Source organism: Chelonoidis abingdonii, chromosome 9 (assembly GCF_003597395.2).
Source record: "Chelonoidis abingdonii isolate Lonesome George chromosome 9, CheloAbing_2.0, whole genome shotgun sequence".
Taxonomy (NCBI): Eukaryota; Metazoa; Chordata; order Testudines; family Testudinidae; genus Chelonoidis; species Chelonoidis abingdonii.
The window spans coordinates 38,646,343-38,662,738 of record NC_133777.1 but is presented as its reverse complement, the minus strand read 5'-3'; the positions used below and the strand labels follow the sequence as shown (position 1 = coordinate 38,662,738).

The window sequence follows — 16,396 nt, the reverse complement described above, 5'->3', positions numbered from 1 at the left end:
CTAACTCGCCTTATCTACCTAGTACTCACTATTTTGAACTGATAAGAGCCTGTATTGGAGAGATTGGAGAGAAACCTGGTTACACGTCTGGTCACTCTCAGAACCCAGAGAGAACAACAACCAAAAACTAACAGCACACACAAAAACTTCCCTCCCTCCAGATTTGAAAGTATCCTGTCCCCTGATTGGTCTGGTCAGGTGACAGCCAGGCTTACTGAACTTGTTAACCCTTTAAAGTCAAAAGAGATATAAAGTACTTCTGTACTATTAACTTCTACTATCTGTTTAAGACTGGGGCCCTGGCCAATTGGGGGCCCCCGGAAAAATGAGAGCCCCTGTGCCCCAACCCACTCTGTCTGCCAGAGAGTTGGGTCAGCCCCTCTTGGGTCAGCTTGCCCCTCTCTGCCTGCCCAGCACTCCTCCTGGGAAGCAGGGTGTGGGGTCTTGCCCCATTCCCTCCACTCTACCGGGGAGTAATGTTGCGGCACGGGGCTTCCACCACTCACCAGGTCCTCCTGCTGGGAAGCTGGGGAAGCCTCCATGCCCCAACAGGAGCACTGGGAGGGTGGGGCAGGGCAAGCTCCCACACCCTGACCCCGCTCCCAGCAGGAGTGCCAAGGGAGGTGGGGGGGACTGCAGGTGGAAGTGGTGGGATGAGGCCCCCACTTGCTCTGGCCCAGGGCCCCACAAACCCCTAATCCACCTCTGAGTGTAATCAACAGATCATGCGCATGCTGGTCCCTTCCTTCTTGCTGCCCGATCCTACACCCTTCTGCAAGGAATGCAGTGACAGCATAACACCAAGAAGCCAAATCAATGTTTTAGTTTGCCAGAGTATTTTGTGTGTGTGTGTGTGTTTAATTTTGCAGTCCCATACCGTTCTTACTAAGTGGGCAGTGACAGCACAGAACCAACGCGTATTTTCAAGGTGCTAAAACAAAATCCCATAAAACACGGCTGATTAAAAAGGAGGAAATTACACTTCCAACACCACCGCCTACCAGTGGAAGAATTCTTCCATTGACCTGACTGTGTCTATGCTGGGGATTAGGTCAACCGAACTTCACACTCACAAGCAGGGCCGTCCCTACCTATACACAAAGTATGCAGCTGCGAAGGGCACCAGGAAATTTGGGGCACCGCATTTCCTGGTGCCCTACGCAGCTGCGTGCTGCTCCAGCCTCTGCTCCGCATCTTCCCTATGGCCCCTGCCCCTGCTCCACCCCAGTCCCGCCCCCACTCCACCATTTCCCCAAAGCCCCTGCCACTGCTTTGCCCCTCCTGCCCCTGCTCTGCCTCACCCCCACCCCCACTTCCCTGAGGGCTGTGGCAGGGATCGGGCCTGCGCTCACCAGCACGGTCGTGAGTAAGTGCAGTGACCTGGCCCCAGTCCGCTCCGCACCACTGGCTCACAGCTGCGCCACCAGTGAATGCTGGGGGGCGGTTCCCCTTTGCCCCCCAGTCTCAAGGCTGGGAGCCAGGGGAGCAGAGCGAAGTGGGCTGGGGCAGGGCCGGCTCTAGCAATTTCGCTGCCCCAAGCACGGCGGCACTCCACGGGGGGTGCTCTGCCGCTCACTGGTCCCGCGGCCCCGGTGGACCTCCCACAGGCGTTCCGGCGGAGGGTCCGATGGTCCCGTGGCTCTGGTGAAGCTGCCCTCTGCCGCTCACTGAGTCCCGCGCCCCGAGTTGGACCTCCCACAGGCGTTCCGGCGGAGTTTAAAGTCAAAAGAGATAGTAAAGTACTTCGTGTACTATTAACTCTACTATCTGTTTCAAGACTGGGGCCCTGGCCAATTGGGGCCCCCGGAAAATGAGCAGCCCCTGTGCCCCAACCACTCTGTCTGGCCAAGAGTTGGGGTTCACCCGGTTGCGGTCAGCTTGCCCTCTCTGCCTGCCCAGCACTCCTCCCTGGGAAGCAGCGGTGTTGGGTCTTGCCCCATTCCCTCCACTCTACCGGGGCAGTAATGTTGCGGCACGGGGCGTCCACCACTCACCAGGTCCTCCTGCTGGGAAAGTGGGAAGCCTCCATGCCCCAACAGGACACTGGGGGGTGGGGCAGGGCAAGCTCCCACACCCTGACCCCGCTCCCAGCAGTAGTGCCAAAGGCGTCGGGGGTGGACTGAGGTGAAGTGGTGGGATGAGGCCCACTTGCTTCTGGCCCAGGGCCCCACAAACCCCGAATCAACCTTGAGTGTAATCAACAGATCATGCGCTGCTGGTCCCTTCTTCTTGCTGCACCGATCCTACACCCTTCTGCAAGGGAAATTGCAGTGACAGCATAACACCAAGAAGCCAAATCATGTTTTAGTTTGCCAGAGTATTTTGTGTGTGTGATCTGTGTCTGTTTAATGTTGCAAGTTCCATACCGATTCGTTACTAAGTGGGCAGTGACGCACAGAACCAACGCGTATTTTCAAAGGGGCAAACAAAAATCCCATAAACACGGTATTAAAAAGGAGGAAATTACACTTCCAACACCACCGCCCCCCTACCAGTGGAAGAATTCTTCCATTGACCTTGACATGTGTCTATGTGGGGATGGTAGGTCCAACCGAACTTCCACGACTCACAAGCAGGGCCGGTCCCTACCTATACACCAAGTATGCAGCTGCAGGGCACCAGGAAATTTGGGGCCCGCATGTCCTGGGCCCTACGCAGCTGAAATACGTGCTGGCTGCCAGCCTCTGCTCGCATCTTCCCTATGGCCCCTGCCCCTGCTCCACCCCAGTCCCGCCCCCACTTCCACCCATTTCCCCAAAGCCCCTGCCACTGCTTTGCCCCTCCTGCCCCTGCATCTGCCTCACCCCTACCCCCCACTCCCTGAGGGCTGTGGCAGGTCATCGGCCTGCGCTCACCAGCACGTCGTGGTAAGTGCAGTGACTTGGCCCAGTCCGACGCCGCACCAACTGCTCACAGGCTGCGGCCACCAGTGAATGCTGGGGGGCGGTTCCCCTTTGCCCCCCAGTCTCAGGCTGGGAGCCAGGGGAGCACGAGCCGAAGTGGGCTGGGGGCAGGGCCGGTCTAGCAAATTTCCTGCCCCAAGCCCGGCGGCACTCACGGGGTGCGTCTGCCGCTCACTGATCCCGCGCCCGAGTATTGGACCTCCCACAGGGCGTTCCGGCGGAGGGTCCGATGGTCCCGTGGCTCTGGTGAAGCTGCCGCAGGCGTGTCTGCGGGAGGTCCACCGGAGCCGCGGGACCAGTGGACCCTCTGCAGGAATGCCTGCGGGAGGTCCACCAGAGCCGCCTGTTGCCCTCCCAGCAACCGGCAGAGCGCCCCCCGCAGCGTGCCGCCCCAAGCACGCGCTTGGTGCGCTGTGGCCTGGAGCTGGCCCTGGGCTGGGGCCAGGTTGCTGGACTTACCCGCTGCTGCCCCAGTTGCAGTCCTCAGGCTTGGGGGACAGGGGGAAACCGTGCCCCTGCACTCACCGGGCGGCAGGAAGTGGAGTGACCCAGCCCCAACCCCCTCTGCTCTGCTGGCTCGTTCTGGGGAGCAGTTTCTCCCCTACCCCCGGAGCCTGCTCCTGCCCCACCACAGAGGCCTGGGACCAGCCCCCTCCCCCCATGGAGGCCTAGGGCCCCACACAGCCCCCCAACAGAGGGGCTGCATAGGGCACCAAAATGGCTAGGAACAACCCTGCTCACAAGCGTAAATGCTTCAGCCCCTGAGTGGAGTAACTCGCTTGATCTAATTTTTCAGTATAGACAAGGCCATAATCTGAGGCTGATTTCAGTTTAGAGCAACAGGATTCCGGGATATGTAGTCCAAATGAACTGCCAGAGCTAGCCAAGAATTTGGGGAAGAGGGACAGCTGCGTATAAGGTCCCTTTCCGGTGTGATCTTGGGAGGGAATAGGGTCTCTCTTGTTCTTTGGAAGGATGATTCAGAGATCCAGATGGACAGGGGTAGTCAATTAATTTTTGTCAGGGTCCAAATTTCTTGGTCAAGGGTCAAAGGTCAAAACTCCAGAGAAACATTTTTCACACCGCAAATGCCCTATTCAACAAACACATTCAATGCTGTGTAATATACCAAGGGCCTATTGTTTATATTTTGAGTGCATTAAATGAAAAATAAAATCAAGCCACTGTGTAAGCTAAAAATAACCCCTAAGAAAGATGTCATCAATTATATTAGAGACTTTGAGAAAGTACATAAATAAAATGTCAAATAGATGCAAATATTGGCATTAAAACACTTTTAGACAACTGCTTTAAGTTTTGGATTTGTTTTGAGTTTACAAAGAGTATGAACTTTGGTTTTGTCAAATAAAATTATTATAGGTATATAACCCCTGATTAACCCCCACTCAGTTTCCCTCCCCTAACACCCTGATGCTCCCCACCCCCAGTTTAGGGTTACTATAATTCAAGTTCCCCAAAAGAGGACACTGCTGGTAAGGTAGAGTTGTGGGGTGTTGGAGGTGTATTTGAGGGGTGCAGGAAGGGTGTGTATGTACTGGGAGGAAGGTATCTGGGGTTGCTAGAGGGGTGTGTGTGCACTGGGATGGAGTATTGGGGGTGCATGAGGGGTGTGTGTGCATTGGGAGGGAGTATTGGGGGGTGCCGGCTGGTGTATTTGGGTGATATTGAGGGGGTAACTACAGCCTCACACTCGAGGTGGGGGGCAGTGTCACTCCCTGTTATGGTGACAGGGTGGGTGGTGCAGGCCTGGGATGCCGCCAGCCTGTCAGTGAATGCCTCCTTGTGGATCTCTCCCCCTTCCCAGGGCAGGGAGCCGGAGCTTGGCCCTGTCACCCTTCCCAGCCAGGCTCTGAGTCAGGTGGCCCAGCCAAGAGGTGCTTGGCTGCTCCGCTTACCTGGTGGGCCCAGCTGCCCCAACTTCCCTCCTCCCCCATTGCCTGACCACCCCACCCAGAGAGGCTCCCACCACCCCACTCACTAAGCCTGGACACCAGTGCCTGCTGGTTCGCCCACATGGCCACTTGGCCTACCCCTGCGCTGCTGCCAGCTGGTAGAGGGTGGAGCAGGTGGGGCTCCACACACAGGTGGGGGACACACTGTGCCCTGCAGCCAGCTCCACCCACCCACGCCCTGCTCCATATGGCTCTGTGTGTGTGTCAATGGAGTGTGTGTGTCAGTGTGGGTGTCTGTGGATGTGTGTGTGAGCCTGTGCACGCGTGTGTGCCTATGAAGGGTGTGCACATATGAGTGTGTATCAATTGAATATGTGTATGTGTCTGTGAGTGTGTGTGTCACTGTGCGTGTGAGAGAGTCTGTGCAGATGCGAGTGTGTCTGTGCAGGTGCATGTGTGTCAATGGAGTGTCTGTATGTGACTGCGCACTTGTGTGTCAATGGAGTGACTGTATGTGACTGTGCACTTGTGTGTCAATGGAGTGCATGTGTGTGCACATGTGAGTGTGTCAGTGTGTGTGAGATGGTGTGTATATGAGTTGGTGCATGTGTGTGTGTCAACAGAGTGTGTCTGCACATGTGAATGTGTGTGTGTGTGTGTCAGTGTCTCTGTGTGTCAGTATGTGTTAGTATATGTGTGCTAATACTTCTGTATGTATCAGTGCCTCTGTTTACCGCTGGGTGCCAGTATCTGTGGGTGTCAGTGTCTAGGTGTCAGTCACTGTCTCTGGGTGTCAATGTTTCTGGGTGTGTCACTGTCTCTGGGTGTGTGTCTGGGTGTGACTCAGTGTCTGGGTGGGTGACACTCAGTGTCTGGGTGTGTCAGTGTCTCTGGCTGGGTTTTAGTGTATGTGCGTGTCTGGGTGTATGTCAGCGTCCGGAGGGGGGCGGGTCAGTGTCTGGGGGTGGGTCAGTGTCTGGGGGTGGGTCAGTTCGCCCCAGGCCCCCGCCCCGCCCCCGGCGCTTAGGGCGGCGCATGTAGCGGTCCGGCAGAGGGAAGATGGGCCGCGTGTGGCTGTGACGCTTGGTGCAGGGGCTTGCTCCGCTCAGGTGCGGCCCGGTCCCGCGGCGTGGGGAGGCCGCCCGGGCCGTTCCCGGGCGTGCGCTGCCCCCGGCCGGGCCCGCGGCTGACTCGCTGTGTGTCTTCGGGCGCGTCGGGGTTTTTGCGGAGCCGGAGCCGAGAGCCGGGGGTCGCCCCGCGGCCAGAGCGATCGGGCACGCCGGGTGGCCGGTGGAGCTGGGACAGCAGCCCGGTGAGGGCGGCCGGTGTGTGTGTGACCGTGTTGTGTGGGGGTGCAGCGCCTGTGGGTTGTGCTGTACAGGCTCGGGGGGGCGGGGGGTGTGTGTACGTGTACAAGCCTGCAAATAGTGGGTTACAGCGCACGGGGCTGTGTTGTACATGTACAGCCTGCCAATGTGTGTACAGTGCACTGGGCTGTGTGTGTACATGTATAGCGTACTGTACATGCACAGCCTGCCAATGTGTGTACAGCGCACTGGGCTGTGTGTGTATAGCACACCAGGGGGTGTACATGTACCACAGGCTGGGATCTGGGTTTTTACGGATAACGGTGCTCTAGGGTCTGTCAGTCTGTGTGTACAGTGCGCTAGGCTCTCTGTAACAGTGCTATGCATGATGCCTGCCCTAAAAATTGCTGACGCTTGGTAATGGGTCCAGAAAAGCTGCTGTGATTGTTTTAACATGCATGTGACTTGTCTCCTGCAGTGTCTTAGGCCTGTGGGCTTCTTCACGTACACGCATTTGGATGAAGGAATAGGCTTTAAGCCCTGCCACAGTTTGCTATGCTGATCTTCACAAGCACACCTCAAATAATCTATGTCAGGGGTCAGCAGCCTTTCAGAAGTGGTGTGCCGAGTCTTCATTTATTCACTTTAATTTAAGGTTTCACGTGCTGGTCATACATTTTAATGTTTTTTAGAAGGTCTTGCTCTGTGTCTATATATTATATAACTAAACTATTGTTGTTTTGTAAAGTAAACAAGGTTTTCAGAATGTTTAAGAAGCTTCATTTTAAATTAAATTAAAATGTTGATCTTACGCCACCGGCCCACTCAGCCCACTGCTGATCTGGGGTTCTGTTCACCTGGGCTGACAGTGGGCTGAGCGGGGCCTACAACCAGAACACCAGCTCGGCTGCAGGCTGAGCGGGTCCTGCGGCCGGGACCCCAGACCGACAGTGGGCTGAGCAGCTCAGCCCACTGCCACTCCGGGGTTCCATCCGCCGGCTCCTGCCAGCCGGGATGCCAGCTGCCGGTCTGGGGTCCCGGCCCTGCCCACATACAGTGGGTACCTACCTTCTCCCTGATTCTGGCCCATTCTCTTCTCTCTGCACTGAGCTGAGAGTTGGAGTGGACCGAGCACAGGGCTGGGGGTGAAGGGTCTGGCCAGGAGCTGGAATGATGGAGGGGGCTCAGGGTTGGGGCAGGAGGTTTAGGTTGTCGACCCCTGATCTATATCTAAAGTACAGAGTGCGTGTCACTTCTCTATGTGAGCACAGCCAGTCCCACTTGGGTGCCTATCAGTGGAATGCGACCACAATCAAGAGAACTGCACTGAAGTCAGTGGGTAGTTGCTAGTGGTGCAGGAGGAATGTTGAGTAGGTGTTTTGGAGAAAGCCATTGCAAGCTTTACCTGCTAGAAACAATGGGATGTGCTGTTTACTCCTTTTGATGGTAGCTGCCAGAGCTCGAAACATCCTATTTCTCGTTAGTGTAATTCCCGTAGAGCTGCACTTCAAGGGGTTCTTCCACAAGATGGGCAGTCAGAACTAGGTTCTGCCACACTGTGACTGAGGCTTTATATCTTTCTGTGCTCCGCTCCCCATCTGCAGAGGGGAACAATGTTTCACAGAGTGTTGTGAGGCTAAAATGATATTAGTGGAGTGCACAGATCTTTGCATGGGAGGAGCTAGAGAGATGCCAGATACCCCTAACAGGCATGATACGGGTGGAGAAAATCCAGCAACTTAGTTATGTAAACTGGCATGGCCAGTTACCCATAGACTTTAAGATCAGAAGGGACCATCATGATCATCTAGTTTGACCTCCTGCACAATGCAGGCCACAGAACCTCACTCAGCCACTCCTGTAATAGACCCCTAACTTCCGGCTGAGTTACTGCAGTCCTTAAATCATCATTTAAAGACTTTAAGTTACAGAGAATTCACAGCTAGTTTAAACCTGTAAATGACGGTGCCCCATTGTGCAGAGGAAGGTGCAAACCCCCCAGGATCTCTGCCAATCTGACCTGGAGGAAAATTCCTACACTAGCATCCAGGCCTGATCCAGTCTGGTCTCGGGAACGTTCAGAGATCTGGAATGTGCTAATTAGCAGCATGGCAGACATTGCTACGGTCATCTCCAGTGGGTTCTAATTCTTCTATTTGCTGTGGTGCAGGGGTAGCTGTGATGAAGATGGAGAACCTTCCTGTGAACAGCCTGAGCTTGGACTTTCTAACAGAGTTTCTAATAAGCCTGGAGAAACTGGAGAATGACCGAGGCTGCAGAGGGGTCATCCTGACATCAGTACGTATTGCACTGAAATGAGGATACTCTTTACAGGGCCAGTCTTGGCTGGCCGGTAGTGCCAGGTGTTGCTATATGCAGGATGTGTGAGTGCCAGACCCCGGTTTGTTCCTTTGCTTCATGCTTAGCCATATTGCTCTCTAGCAACCAGTTCCGGTGATATCAGAGCATGGCATTGGTAGGCTCTGAAGGCCGTCGCACTGAGCTACCTCTCCCTGAGGGAGGTCACTGCTGCAGGGGCCTTCAAGAGTGGAAAGAAATAAAATGGGCTACAAATGGGCTCTGATTTGGGAGGGAAATACTCTGTCCTCTTTCTTTTTTAAACTCACCTGTCATTTTCTGGCATCAAATTAGAAGTAAACCACAAGCATTGCTAAGTAAAAATAATTATTCCAAAGAAATGAATTTCCCCTTTATTTGTATGGTTTTTTGTCGTTTTTCTTGCTGATATGATCTCTTGAGTTATCCGTTAATGTAACTCTTACAAAATTTGCAAAATATTAAAGATATTTGTGTACAGAGTTCTGTACACACGTGATCAGGTTACGTTCTACCAGACCATGTTGCTAACAAGTTGAAAGGTCAGTCGCTACATTTGATGTTTTTCTTACATTATTTTAGGGTGCCCCCAAAATCTTCTCAGCTGGCCTGGATATTATGGAGATGTATGGGAAGAGCGCAGAGCACTATGCAGAGTTCTGGAAGGCCGTTCAGGAGATGTGGCTCAGGCTGTACCAATCCAACATGGTGACAATAGCCGCTATCAATGCAAGTCATCTTTATACCTGACTTCATAGAAGGCTCTCAACTGTTAGTCACTTGCCTTGGTTTCTTGGTACCGTGGGGGCAGGGACAGGAAAGGCAGTAGGCTTTATGTACTAACACTAGTGTGTGTGCAGGGTCTGTGTGTGTGTGTGTGTGTGCGTGCGGGTAAAATATACATGTGTATGTTTCACATGCTCCTCCACACAGAAATATACAGGGGTCCCTACAATTGCAGGCTGGTTCTGTTCCTGATTCTCAGATACAGGCATGAATGAATCAGTTACTCTGAGATTGGTTTTGTGTATCGCAGTGGGTGGACGGCCATACGTTGCACCTCGGAAGTGCTGAGCACTTTCAGCTCCCTCTGGTTCCAGTGGGACTTGCTCAGCACAGCACAGGAAGCCTGAGTTCCTCGGTGCCTCACACGATTGCACATGCAGCTCGCTAGCCGTCTTAGCCTATTAAAGTGACAAGTCACAACAGGATCTCCTGTAGGCTGCTGGCTCCGACTGAATTCTTTGTTCTGCTGCACAGACATAGCAAAGAGGGCGCCCAGCCCCAAGAAGCCCTGTCTAAGAACGGGGTTATCCCAGATGCTGTGTGTGCAGGAGGGCTTGATGGCTAGCTGGGGAGGGCACCATGGAAAAAGTGGCTACTCGTGGTGTTATGATTTTTTCCCCCATCCTGAGACCCTTCTTTCTTGGAGTCCATGAGTCCAAGGACTGTAGGGACAGGGGAAGCTGGAGCACCATTCATGGTACTTCTTGTTTTATTGTCCCTGATGCAGCCTACACTTGCAAATGGCAATTTGTTTGGGAATTCACGCTGCTTGGATTAGCATTAGCTCTGGGCTACTGCTGCCCATCTACTGAGGGACATGGTAAGCGGTGGTATCACACCCGAAGAAGCCATGTTGCCAGGATGTGGGAGAAGCTAGCAGACAGCTCCTTAGATCCTGGGTTTTCCCTCCTTTCCAGCTCCCCTCCATCCCCTCAACTCCCCCAAAGCCCTCCCACTAGAGCAGACGGTTGCCTAGAAACTCCATCAAATGAGCTCTGATTTGTTTCCTGGCCCCTCTGGCTCCTTGCTAGGGTTTCTCTGCAGGAGGGGAGAAGCCATTCCTATGTTACAGGCATTGTGGAAAGAAGAGGTGATTGCACTCTGCTGTTACTCCCACAGCAAGGGCAGTTCAGATGTCTACTGGCATAAGTTAATATGCAGTAATTGGTTATTGTTTCTTGGGTTACACTGGCCCATCTGGTGATTTTTGGCCAAGGGAGAAATGCATTCTGAATTTGTATATTTAGACATGCAATTTCTGTGTATTGTTTGGTCACTCGCTTTTGTTTTTCCACAAAATAACTGCTGGCACTGGCCGTATCTCTGCGACTAGCAAGTGCTCTTGACTTTCTCTCCGAGGCTGAATGTATGAGGAAAAGAGGCAGTTAGGACTTTTAAAAAGTGACACCATCAGGTCAGGTACGGTCTCAAGTGCAGGTTTCCCAGAGCCCTAGGCCAATGGAAATCTTTCCTTGGAGCTTTTAAATATAAATTCCCCTTGGAAAAATATTTTTGGTTTAAAAAAACAAAAGAAAACCCCACCCCACTCCACTGCAGCATTTGCAACCCAAACAAAGCAGCCACCTGCTAGAGCTGGAGAACCTGAGAGTAACACTGACAAGGAATAGAGGTGAAATTGACTAGTTCATTTCCCAGGCTGGGAAAGTTCAAACAGTGAACCACATAAATGGAGCGGGGCGGGGGTTAAAATGGAAAGAATTTAAAAATATATATATATATATAGGTCAGGAATTGTTCTAATGCCTTTTTTTACTCTGACCATGTTCCTTTGAAGATTTATAGGGACATGACTTCAAAGCCTTATCCCCAATGCTGTTCTGAGCACGTCCTGTGTGCGATAGAATGATGTTGTTATGGTGAGAGGAGACTGAGTGTCTTAGAACTGGAAGCACGTTGTGGAGATTTAACTAGACCCAGTCTCCTCCTTCCTGTGCCAGGGGTCAAGTCCAGCAGGGGGCTGTCTGATGGCCATGTGCTGTGACTACAGAATCATGGCGGAGAACCCAAAATACAGCATTGGCCTGAACGAAACGCAGCTGGGTATTGTTGCACCTTTCTGGTAAGGTTACACTGTAATCAGACAAGTGTATTTATGTAGGGGGACGGGAGCAGTGCTGCTCTGAAATGTGTATTCAGAGGCACCACAGTCATGGACTATGGGGGTAGCGCATAGAGTCCCAGCCCCATTGCGCTGGGTGCAGTACATACATGTAACAGAGAGAGACAGCCCCTGCCTTTTAGAGCTTACAATGAAAGTATAAGACGAGAGTATGGGTGGCTGCAGACGGGGACTGCAAGGAGAGACAGATGATACCAGACAGTCTGCAAAGCAGCCAGCATGCTTGCCTGACCATTGCTGAGTGGTTTGGAGGCATCCCAGCAGAGGAGAGTTCTAAAGAGGGATTGGAGGGAGGACAGGATGGTTACTTAACATCAGCTCTTTGTTTTGCTGTCTCACTGCTTCTCTTTACGCATTCCCCCACCTGAAAGTTTCCTCTCCTCTCTCCTAGGTTTAAGGATACAATGGTGAACACTATTGGAAACCGAGCTACAGAGCGTTCCCTCGAGCTGGGGCTCTTGTACTCCGCACCTGAGGCCCATAAAATAGGCCTTGTAGATCAGCTAGTACCAGAGGAGAAGATACAGAGCACGGCTGCTGCTGTGATGTCACAGTGGTTAGCTATTCCAGGTAAGAGACTTCCAGCCACAGGAGGCTGCTGCCGTTCCCTGCTCCTGTCAAAGCGCAGTGAGCCCGCGACCGGAGCGTGCTGGTCACCTGGTGTAGCACAGTGAGAGTGATGGAGGGGAATGAGACGCAATCGGAGAGTGAGGCTTAACAGTGCCCAGTTCATCTGCATGTGGTAATGTCAGCAATATTTATCCTAGATTGATTAAAAATGAGGCAGAAGAGTATTGGACCAGATCCACTAGCAACCCTCTGAGAAACCCTGGGCGGGCGTGTCCCAGAGGGAAGGTGAACGGTAGAGAGACCCAGGCAATTGGACTATAATGGTTCAGTGCAGCCTCTGGAACCAACTAGAGCAGGCCAGGCTGTAAGCACGTATGGGGAATCCAGTGCCAAATAGCCTGGCATGGCTTGGCTCTAGTGAGCTCAAGGGGCCCTGTCACGGTATAAGTCCCCACTCTGAACCATAGTTGTCCCAAGATGGGGTACCCAGCATGAATCCTAAGCTTATTAACAGCCTTACGATCCATGATAGGCTTGCCACCAACCAGGACTTTTCAAAGTGCCGGTTAACACTCTGGTCCCCAAAACCTTCCGCAGGGGACCCCCAAGACCAGATTCCCGGATCTTAAACACAACGGAAAGTAAACCCTTTCCACCGTTTGTCTCCCCAGGGCTTCCCATACCTGGGGTTACCACTGGAAGATCACTGTTGATAAACCCTTGAATCTAAAAACAGAGAGGAATGTCACCTTCCCCCCTCCTCTTTTCCCCTTACCAAGAGGCAATACAGATTCAAGCTCCGTGAATCTAAAACACAGAGGAATTCCACCTTCCCCCCTCCCTTCCCTCCTTTCTCCCACCAATTCCCTGGTGAATACAGACTCAATTCCCTTGAGCCTTTAGAAGGGAAGAAATCAATCAGGTCTTAAAAAAGAAAAGCTTTTAATAAAAGAAAGAAAAAAGTAAAAGTTGTCTCTGTACTCAAGATGGTAAATGTTACAGAGTCTTTCAGCTTATAAAGACTAGAGAGAATCCTCCCCCCAGCATACATACAAATTAGAATCCTTCCAGCCAAATACACATTTGCAATTAAAGAAAACAATTAAAAAGACTAAATCGCCTTTCGACTTGTACTTACTACTTGAACAGAAAATTAGAGTCTGTAGGTACGTCTGGTCACTCTCAGATCCCAGAGAGCACAAAGCAAAACCCAAAAAAACACAAACAAAGGCTTCCCTCCACCGAGATTTGAAAGTATCTTGTCTCCTGATTGGTCCTCTGGTCAGGTGTTCCAGGTTCACTGTTTGTTATCCCTTTACAGATGAAAGAGACATTAACCCTTAACTATCTGTTTATGACAGGCCCAACCCCTTGGCTGTCTTTGGAGAAGTTATCAAGTTCATGGCCAAAGCCAGCTCCCACTGAAATGAGTGGTAAAGCTGCCGTTGGTGAGATCAGAAATGAAGGCAGTGCAATGAGCATATTGGGGTTGAGATGCCATGGATGGCAGGCGGCCATCTCACCTGGCTAGCATGGGGTTCAGACACGCAGCTTCACACAGCTGCTGCTGCCATGAGGCCAGTGAGCCACTGCTGGTTAGGACAGTGCGTGGAGGGGGAAGAAATTCGAAGCTCGCACTGTGACTTGGCTCATGTATGAATAGTGGTGATTTTCTGCTCAGCATGCAATGAGCCTGTGTGAGGGCACGTGCTGTCCTATGCCTGAAAGCATAGTAGGGTTTAACACAGATCTGAGCATTAGAAACAGAAGGTGCCCAGCCAATGGGAGATGCGCTCTGCGTGTGCCTGCCACTCAGGGAATGAACTAGAGACAAACCAAGTCTGGGCCTTCCCAGCCCCTCCCCACTACATGTAAGAGCTGGATGTAATATATCATTGGCTCTCACATTCCATTCCCGATTCCTTTGCCTTCTAGAATCTTTGTAATCTGGGACTGACAGGCAGGTGCCCAGGATGCTCCCACACATCCTTGGCTTGGGAGCAGGTCCCCAAGCATCACTTGGGCCCTGCACTCCGAGGATGGGAAGGGTGTCAGGATGCCCATCAGTCCCTGGCCACTTATCCCAGAGGGGAGCAAGTCACTAGTCCCCTCTTGTCTGGCTTCCTGGAGGCTCCAGTGCAGATCTCGCAATCCCCACACTAGGTCCCCGACTTAGTACCAGTCCTTGAAATGCAGGTATATTAACTAGAGTATGTGCTACACAGGGGCCCTTGTGGGTTATCACCTAGAGGAGCCTCCAGTATATGTGTGGGCAGCTGATCTGTTTCTTTCCCAGATTTGCTCTTACACAAATACCTGGAAAATGAAATGTGTGTTGCACTAATGCACTCTCGTGTGTTGCACCAGTAAAACGCAAGGCAGACCATGCTAGAATGACGGTGCTTGCTCTGTATAATGCTGCTGGCAGAGCTAACTTGCATTTACTGACTTTAACTGAGCGATCAAACCCTCATGAGAATGCTTATTTAATTACTGTCTCATAATCGATGTGCATTATAGCAATCGGACACTGGTGCGGGAAAGGAGAACATTTGGTTAGGAGTATCGAGCACAGCACAAGCAAGTAAATTCTGCTCTGGGGACTGCTCTGGTTTTCAGAGTCAGGTTCACTTCTGCACATCGATTTTTACAAGAGCTCCATACAAATAGGAGAGGATTCAGTGGAGAGGAAATGCTGGAAGAATAGTCGCTCTGAGGAAAGCTTTAAAAGCTTGTGGGGTCTTAGAGGGAAGGTATGAGGCAGAGCAGGGGAGGGCTGGACAGGTTTGGAAACGGAGGTGGTGGGCTGCCATTCGGATCCTGCTGCGGGATTTGGTTTATGCAACTGGTGACAGACAAGCTTTTCGTGCTCTCTAACTTTGGTTGGTCTCTTCCCCACTTGAGAGCTTACTCTTCCCTTTGCCGTGTGCCTGAGTCAGAGATTCCCCACTGGAGGGCTCCTTGGCCATGCTCCCGAGGATCTCTCCTAATGGGGATGTGGCTGGTCATGTCGTGGAGAATGTCTGTGGTCTGCCATAGGCTTTAGGAGAGTTTCCAGGCTGTCCTGGAAGTGAGGTGCATGGAGAGTGTCCATAGTGTGGTGGGGATGGACCTCCTTAATACATAATGACATTCTCTGTGTTTGGAACTCAGGGCCGCATCCTCACGCAGCTGGTGTAAACTGGTGCAGATTCCTTGAAGTCCATGGAGCAATGCTGAGTGTCACCAGCTGGGAAACTGGCTTTATTGTGCTGTTCTGGGAGCTGATTCAGGGGATGTGCCCCAGGGGATGGGGCAGTTAACGTTTGTTCATGGTGGTATCACTTGTGTCAAACAGTGGTGACAAAGGGCATTGATTTTTAAGGCCAGAAGGGACCACTGTGATCTTCTAGTCTGATCTCCTGTACGGCACAGGCCAGAGAAGTTCACCAGGTTATCCCTTCACTGAGTCCATCACGTGTTTGACAGAAGCGTCTTCCAGAAAGGAATCCAGTCCAGCTTCAGGGACACCACGAGATGGAGTGTTCACCACTTCCCTTGGGAGGTTGCTGTGGTGGTTAATCACCCTCACTATTAAAAATGTGTGCCTTGTTTCCAATTTGCCTTTGTCTGGCTATAGCTTCCAGCTCTTGGTTCTTGGTCTGTCACTCCCTGTTAGAATCAAGAGTGTGTTAGGACCCAGTATTCTTTTCCGCAGGAAGGTAATTACACCCTGTGGTCCTGCTGAGAGGCGAACCTCTGGCTGTAATGTACACTGACCCTGCACGGCCAACATGCTATCTCTCTCTACTCCACAGACCACGCCCGTCAGATCACCAAGTCCGTGATGAGGAAGCCGACTGTGGACCGTCTGCTCGCCCACCGTGAATCTGACATTCAGAACTTTGTCAGCTTCATCACAAAAGACTCCATTCAAAAGTCTCTCCAGATGTACATGGGGATGCTAAAGCAGAGGAGAGGCTGAGGAAGCAGCCTGCCCCCACATGGGGTCACTGGCCTGGAAGACTGAAGAGCCATATGCCAACCTCTGAACACCCAGCAATAGCTTTAGATTTTTAAAATGAAATATTTTTCAGTGTAATTGATCCGATTTATCCTGGCTGTCACCTTAGCCTCCTGTTTCTAGCCCTCTGACGCTAGTGCCTTGTCTTATGGTGCCTAATACTGATGTCTTTTTCCTGAAGGGCTGCAGGAAATGTTTGATTGGATGATCCAAATAAATAAATGAGTGGTCAGCCTGTTGCTACTGTGAAACATCATACACTGGCATGGCTGGGGCCTCCTGGCTCTCAGATATTTGCCTTCTGAAAAGCGTGAATGTTAAAAATGTGAATTGTCAATAAAATGTCTTGACAGGAGGCCAATTGAGAGAGGGCGCTTTGTTTTGCACGTGGGCTGTGTCTGTCCATACTGGGCACTGACTAAACGTTACAGCTCCTC

The 16,396-nt window shown here is 51.9% G+C and overlaps 1 protein-coding gene across 1 annotated transcript; it reads left to right on the top strand.

Annotated features, from left to right (window-relative positions):
• Window positions 1-7,284: 7,284 nt before the first annotated feature.
• On the top strand, window positions 7,285-16,320 carry ECI1 (enoyl-CoA delta isomerase 1). The gene is made up of 5 exons (XM_032781600.2): window positions 7,285-8,421; window positions 9,043-9,189; window positions 11,205-11,326; window positions 11,778-11,956; window positions 15,754-16,320. The coding sequence occupies exons 1-5, from the start codon at window positions 8,305-8,307 to the stop codon at window positions 15,918-15,920; spliced, it is 732 nt and encodes a 243-aa protein (XP_032637491.1). The 5' UTR covers window positions 7,285-8,304; the 3' UTR covers window positions 15,921-16,320.
• Window positions 16,321-16,396: the final 76 nt, after the last annotated feature.

What these genes read in the sequence shown, in the direction of transcription:
- ECI1 (XM_032781600.2), top strand. Translation starts at nt 8,305, where the DNA reads ATGAAGATGGAGAACCTTCCTGTGAACAGCCTGAGCTTGGACTTTCTA. An exon ending in GAGGGGTCATCCTGACATCA is followed by an intron (nt 8,422 to 9,042) that starts GTACGTATTGCA and finishes ACATTATTTTAG; the next exon opens with GGTGCCCCCAAAATCTTCTC. An exon ending in GGTATTGTTGCACCTTTCTG is followed by an intron (nt 11,327 to 11,777) that starts GTAAGGTTACAC and finishes CCTCTCTCCTAG; the next exon opens with GTTTAAGGATACAATGGTGA.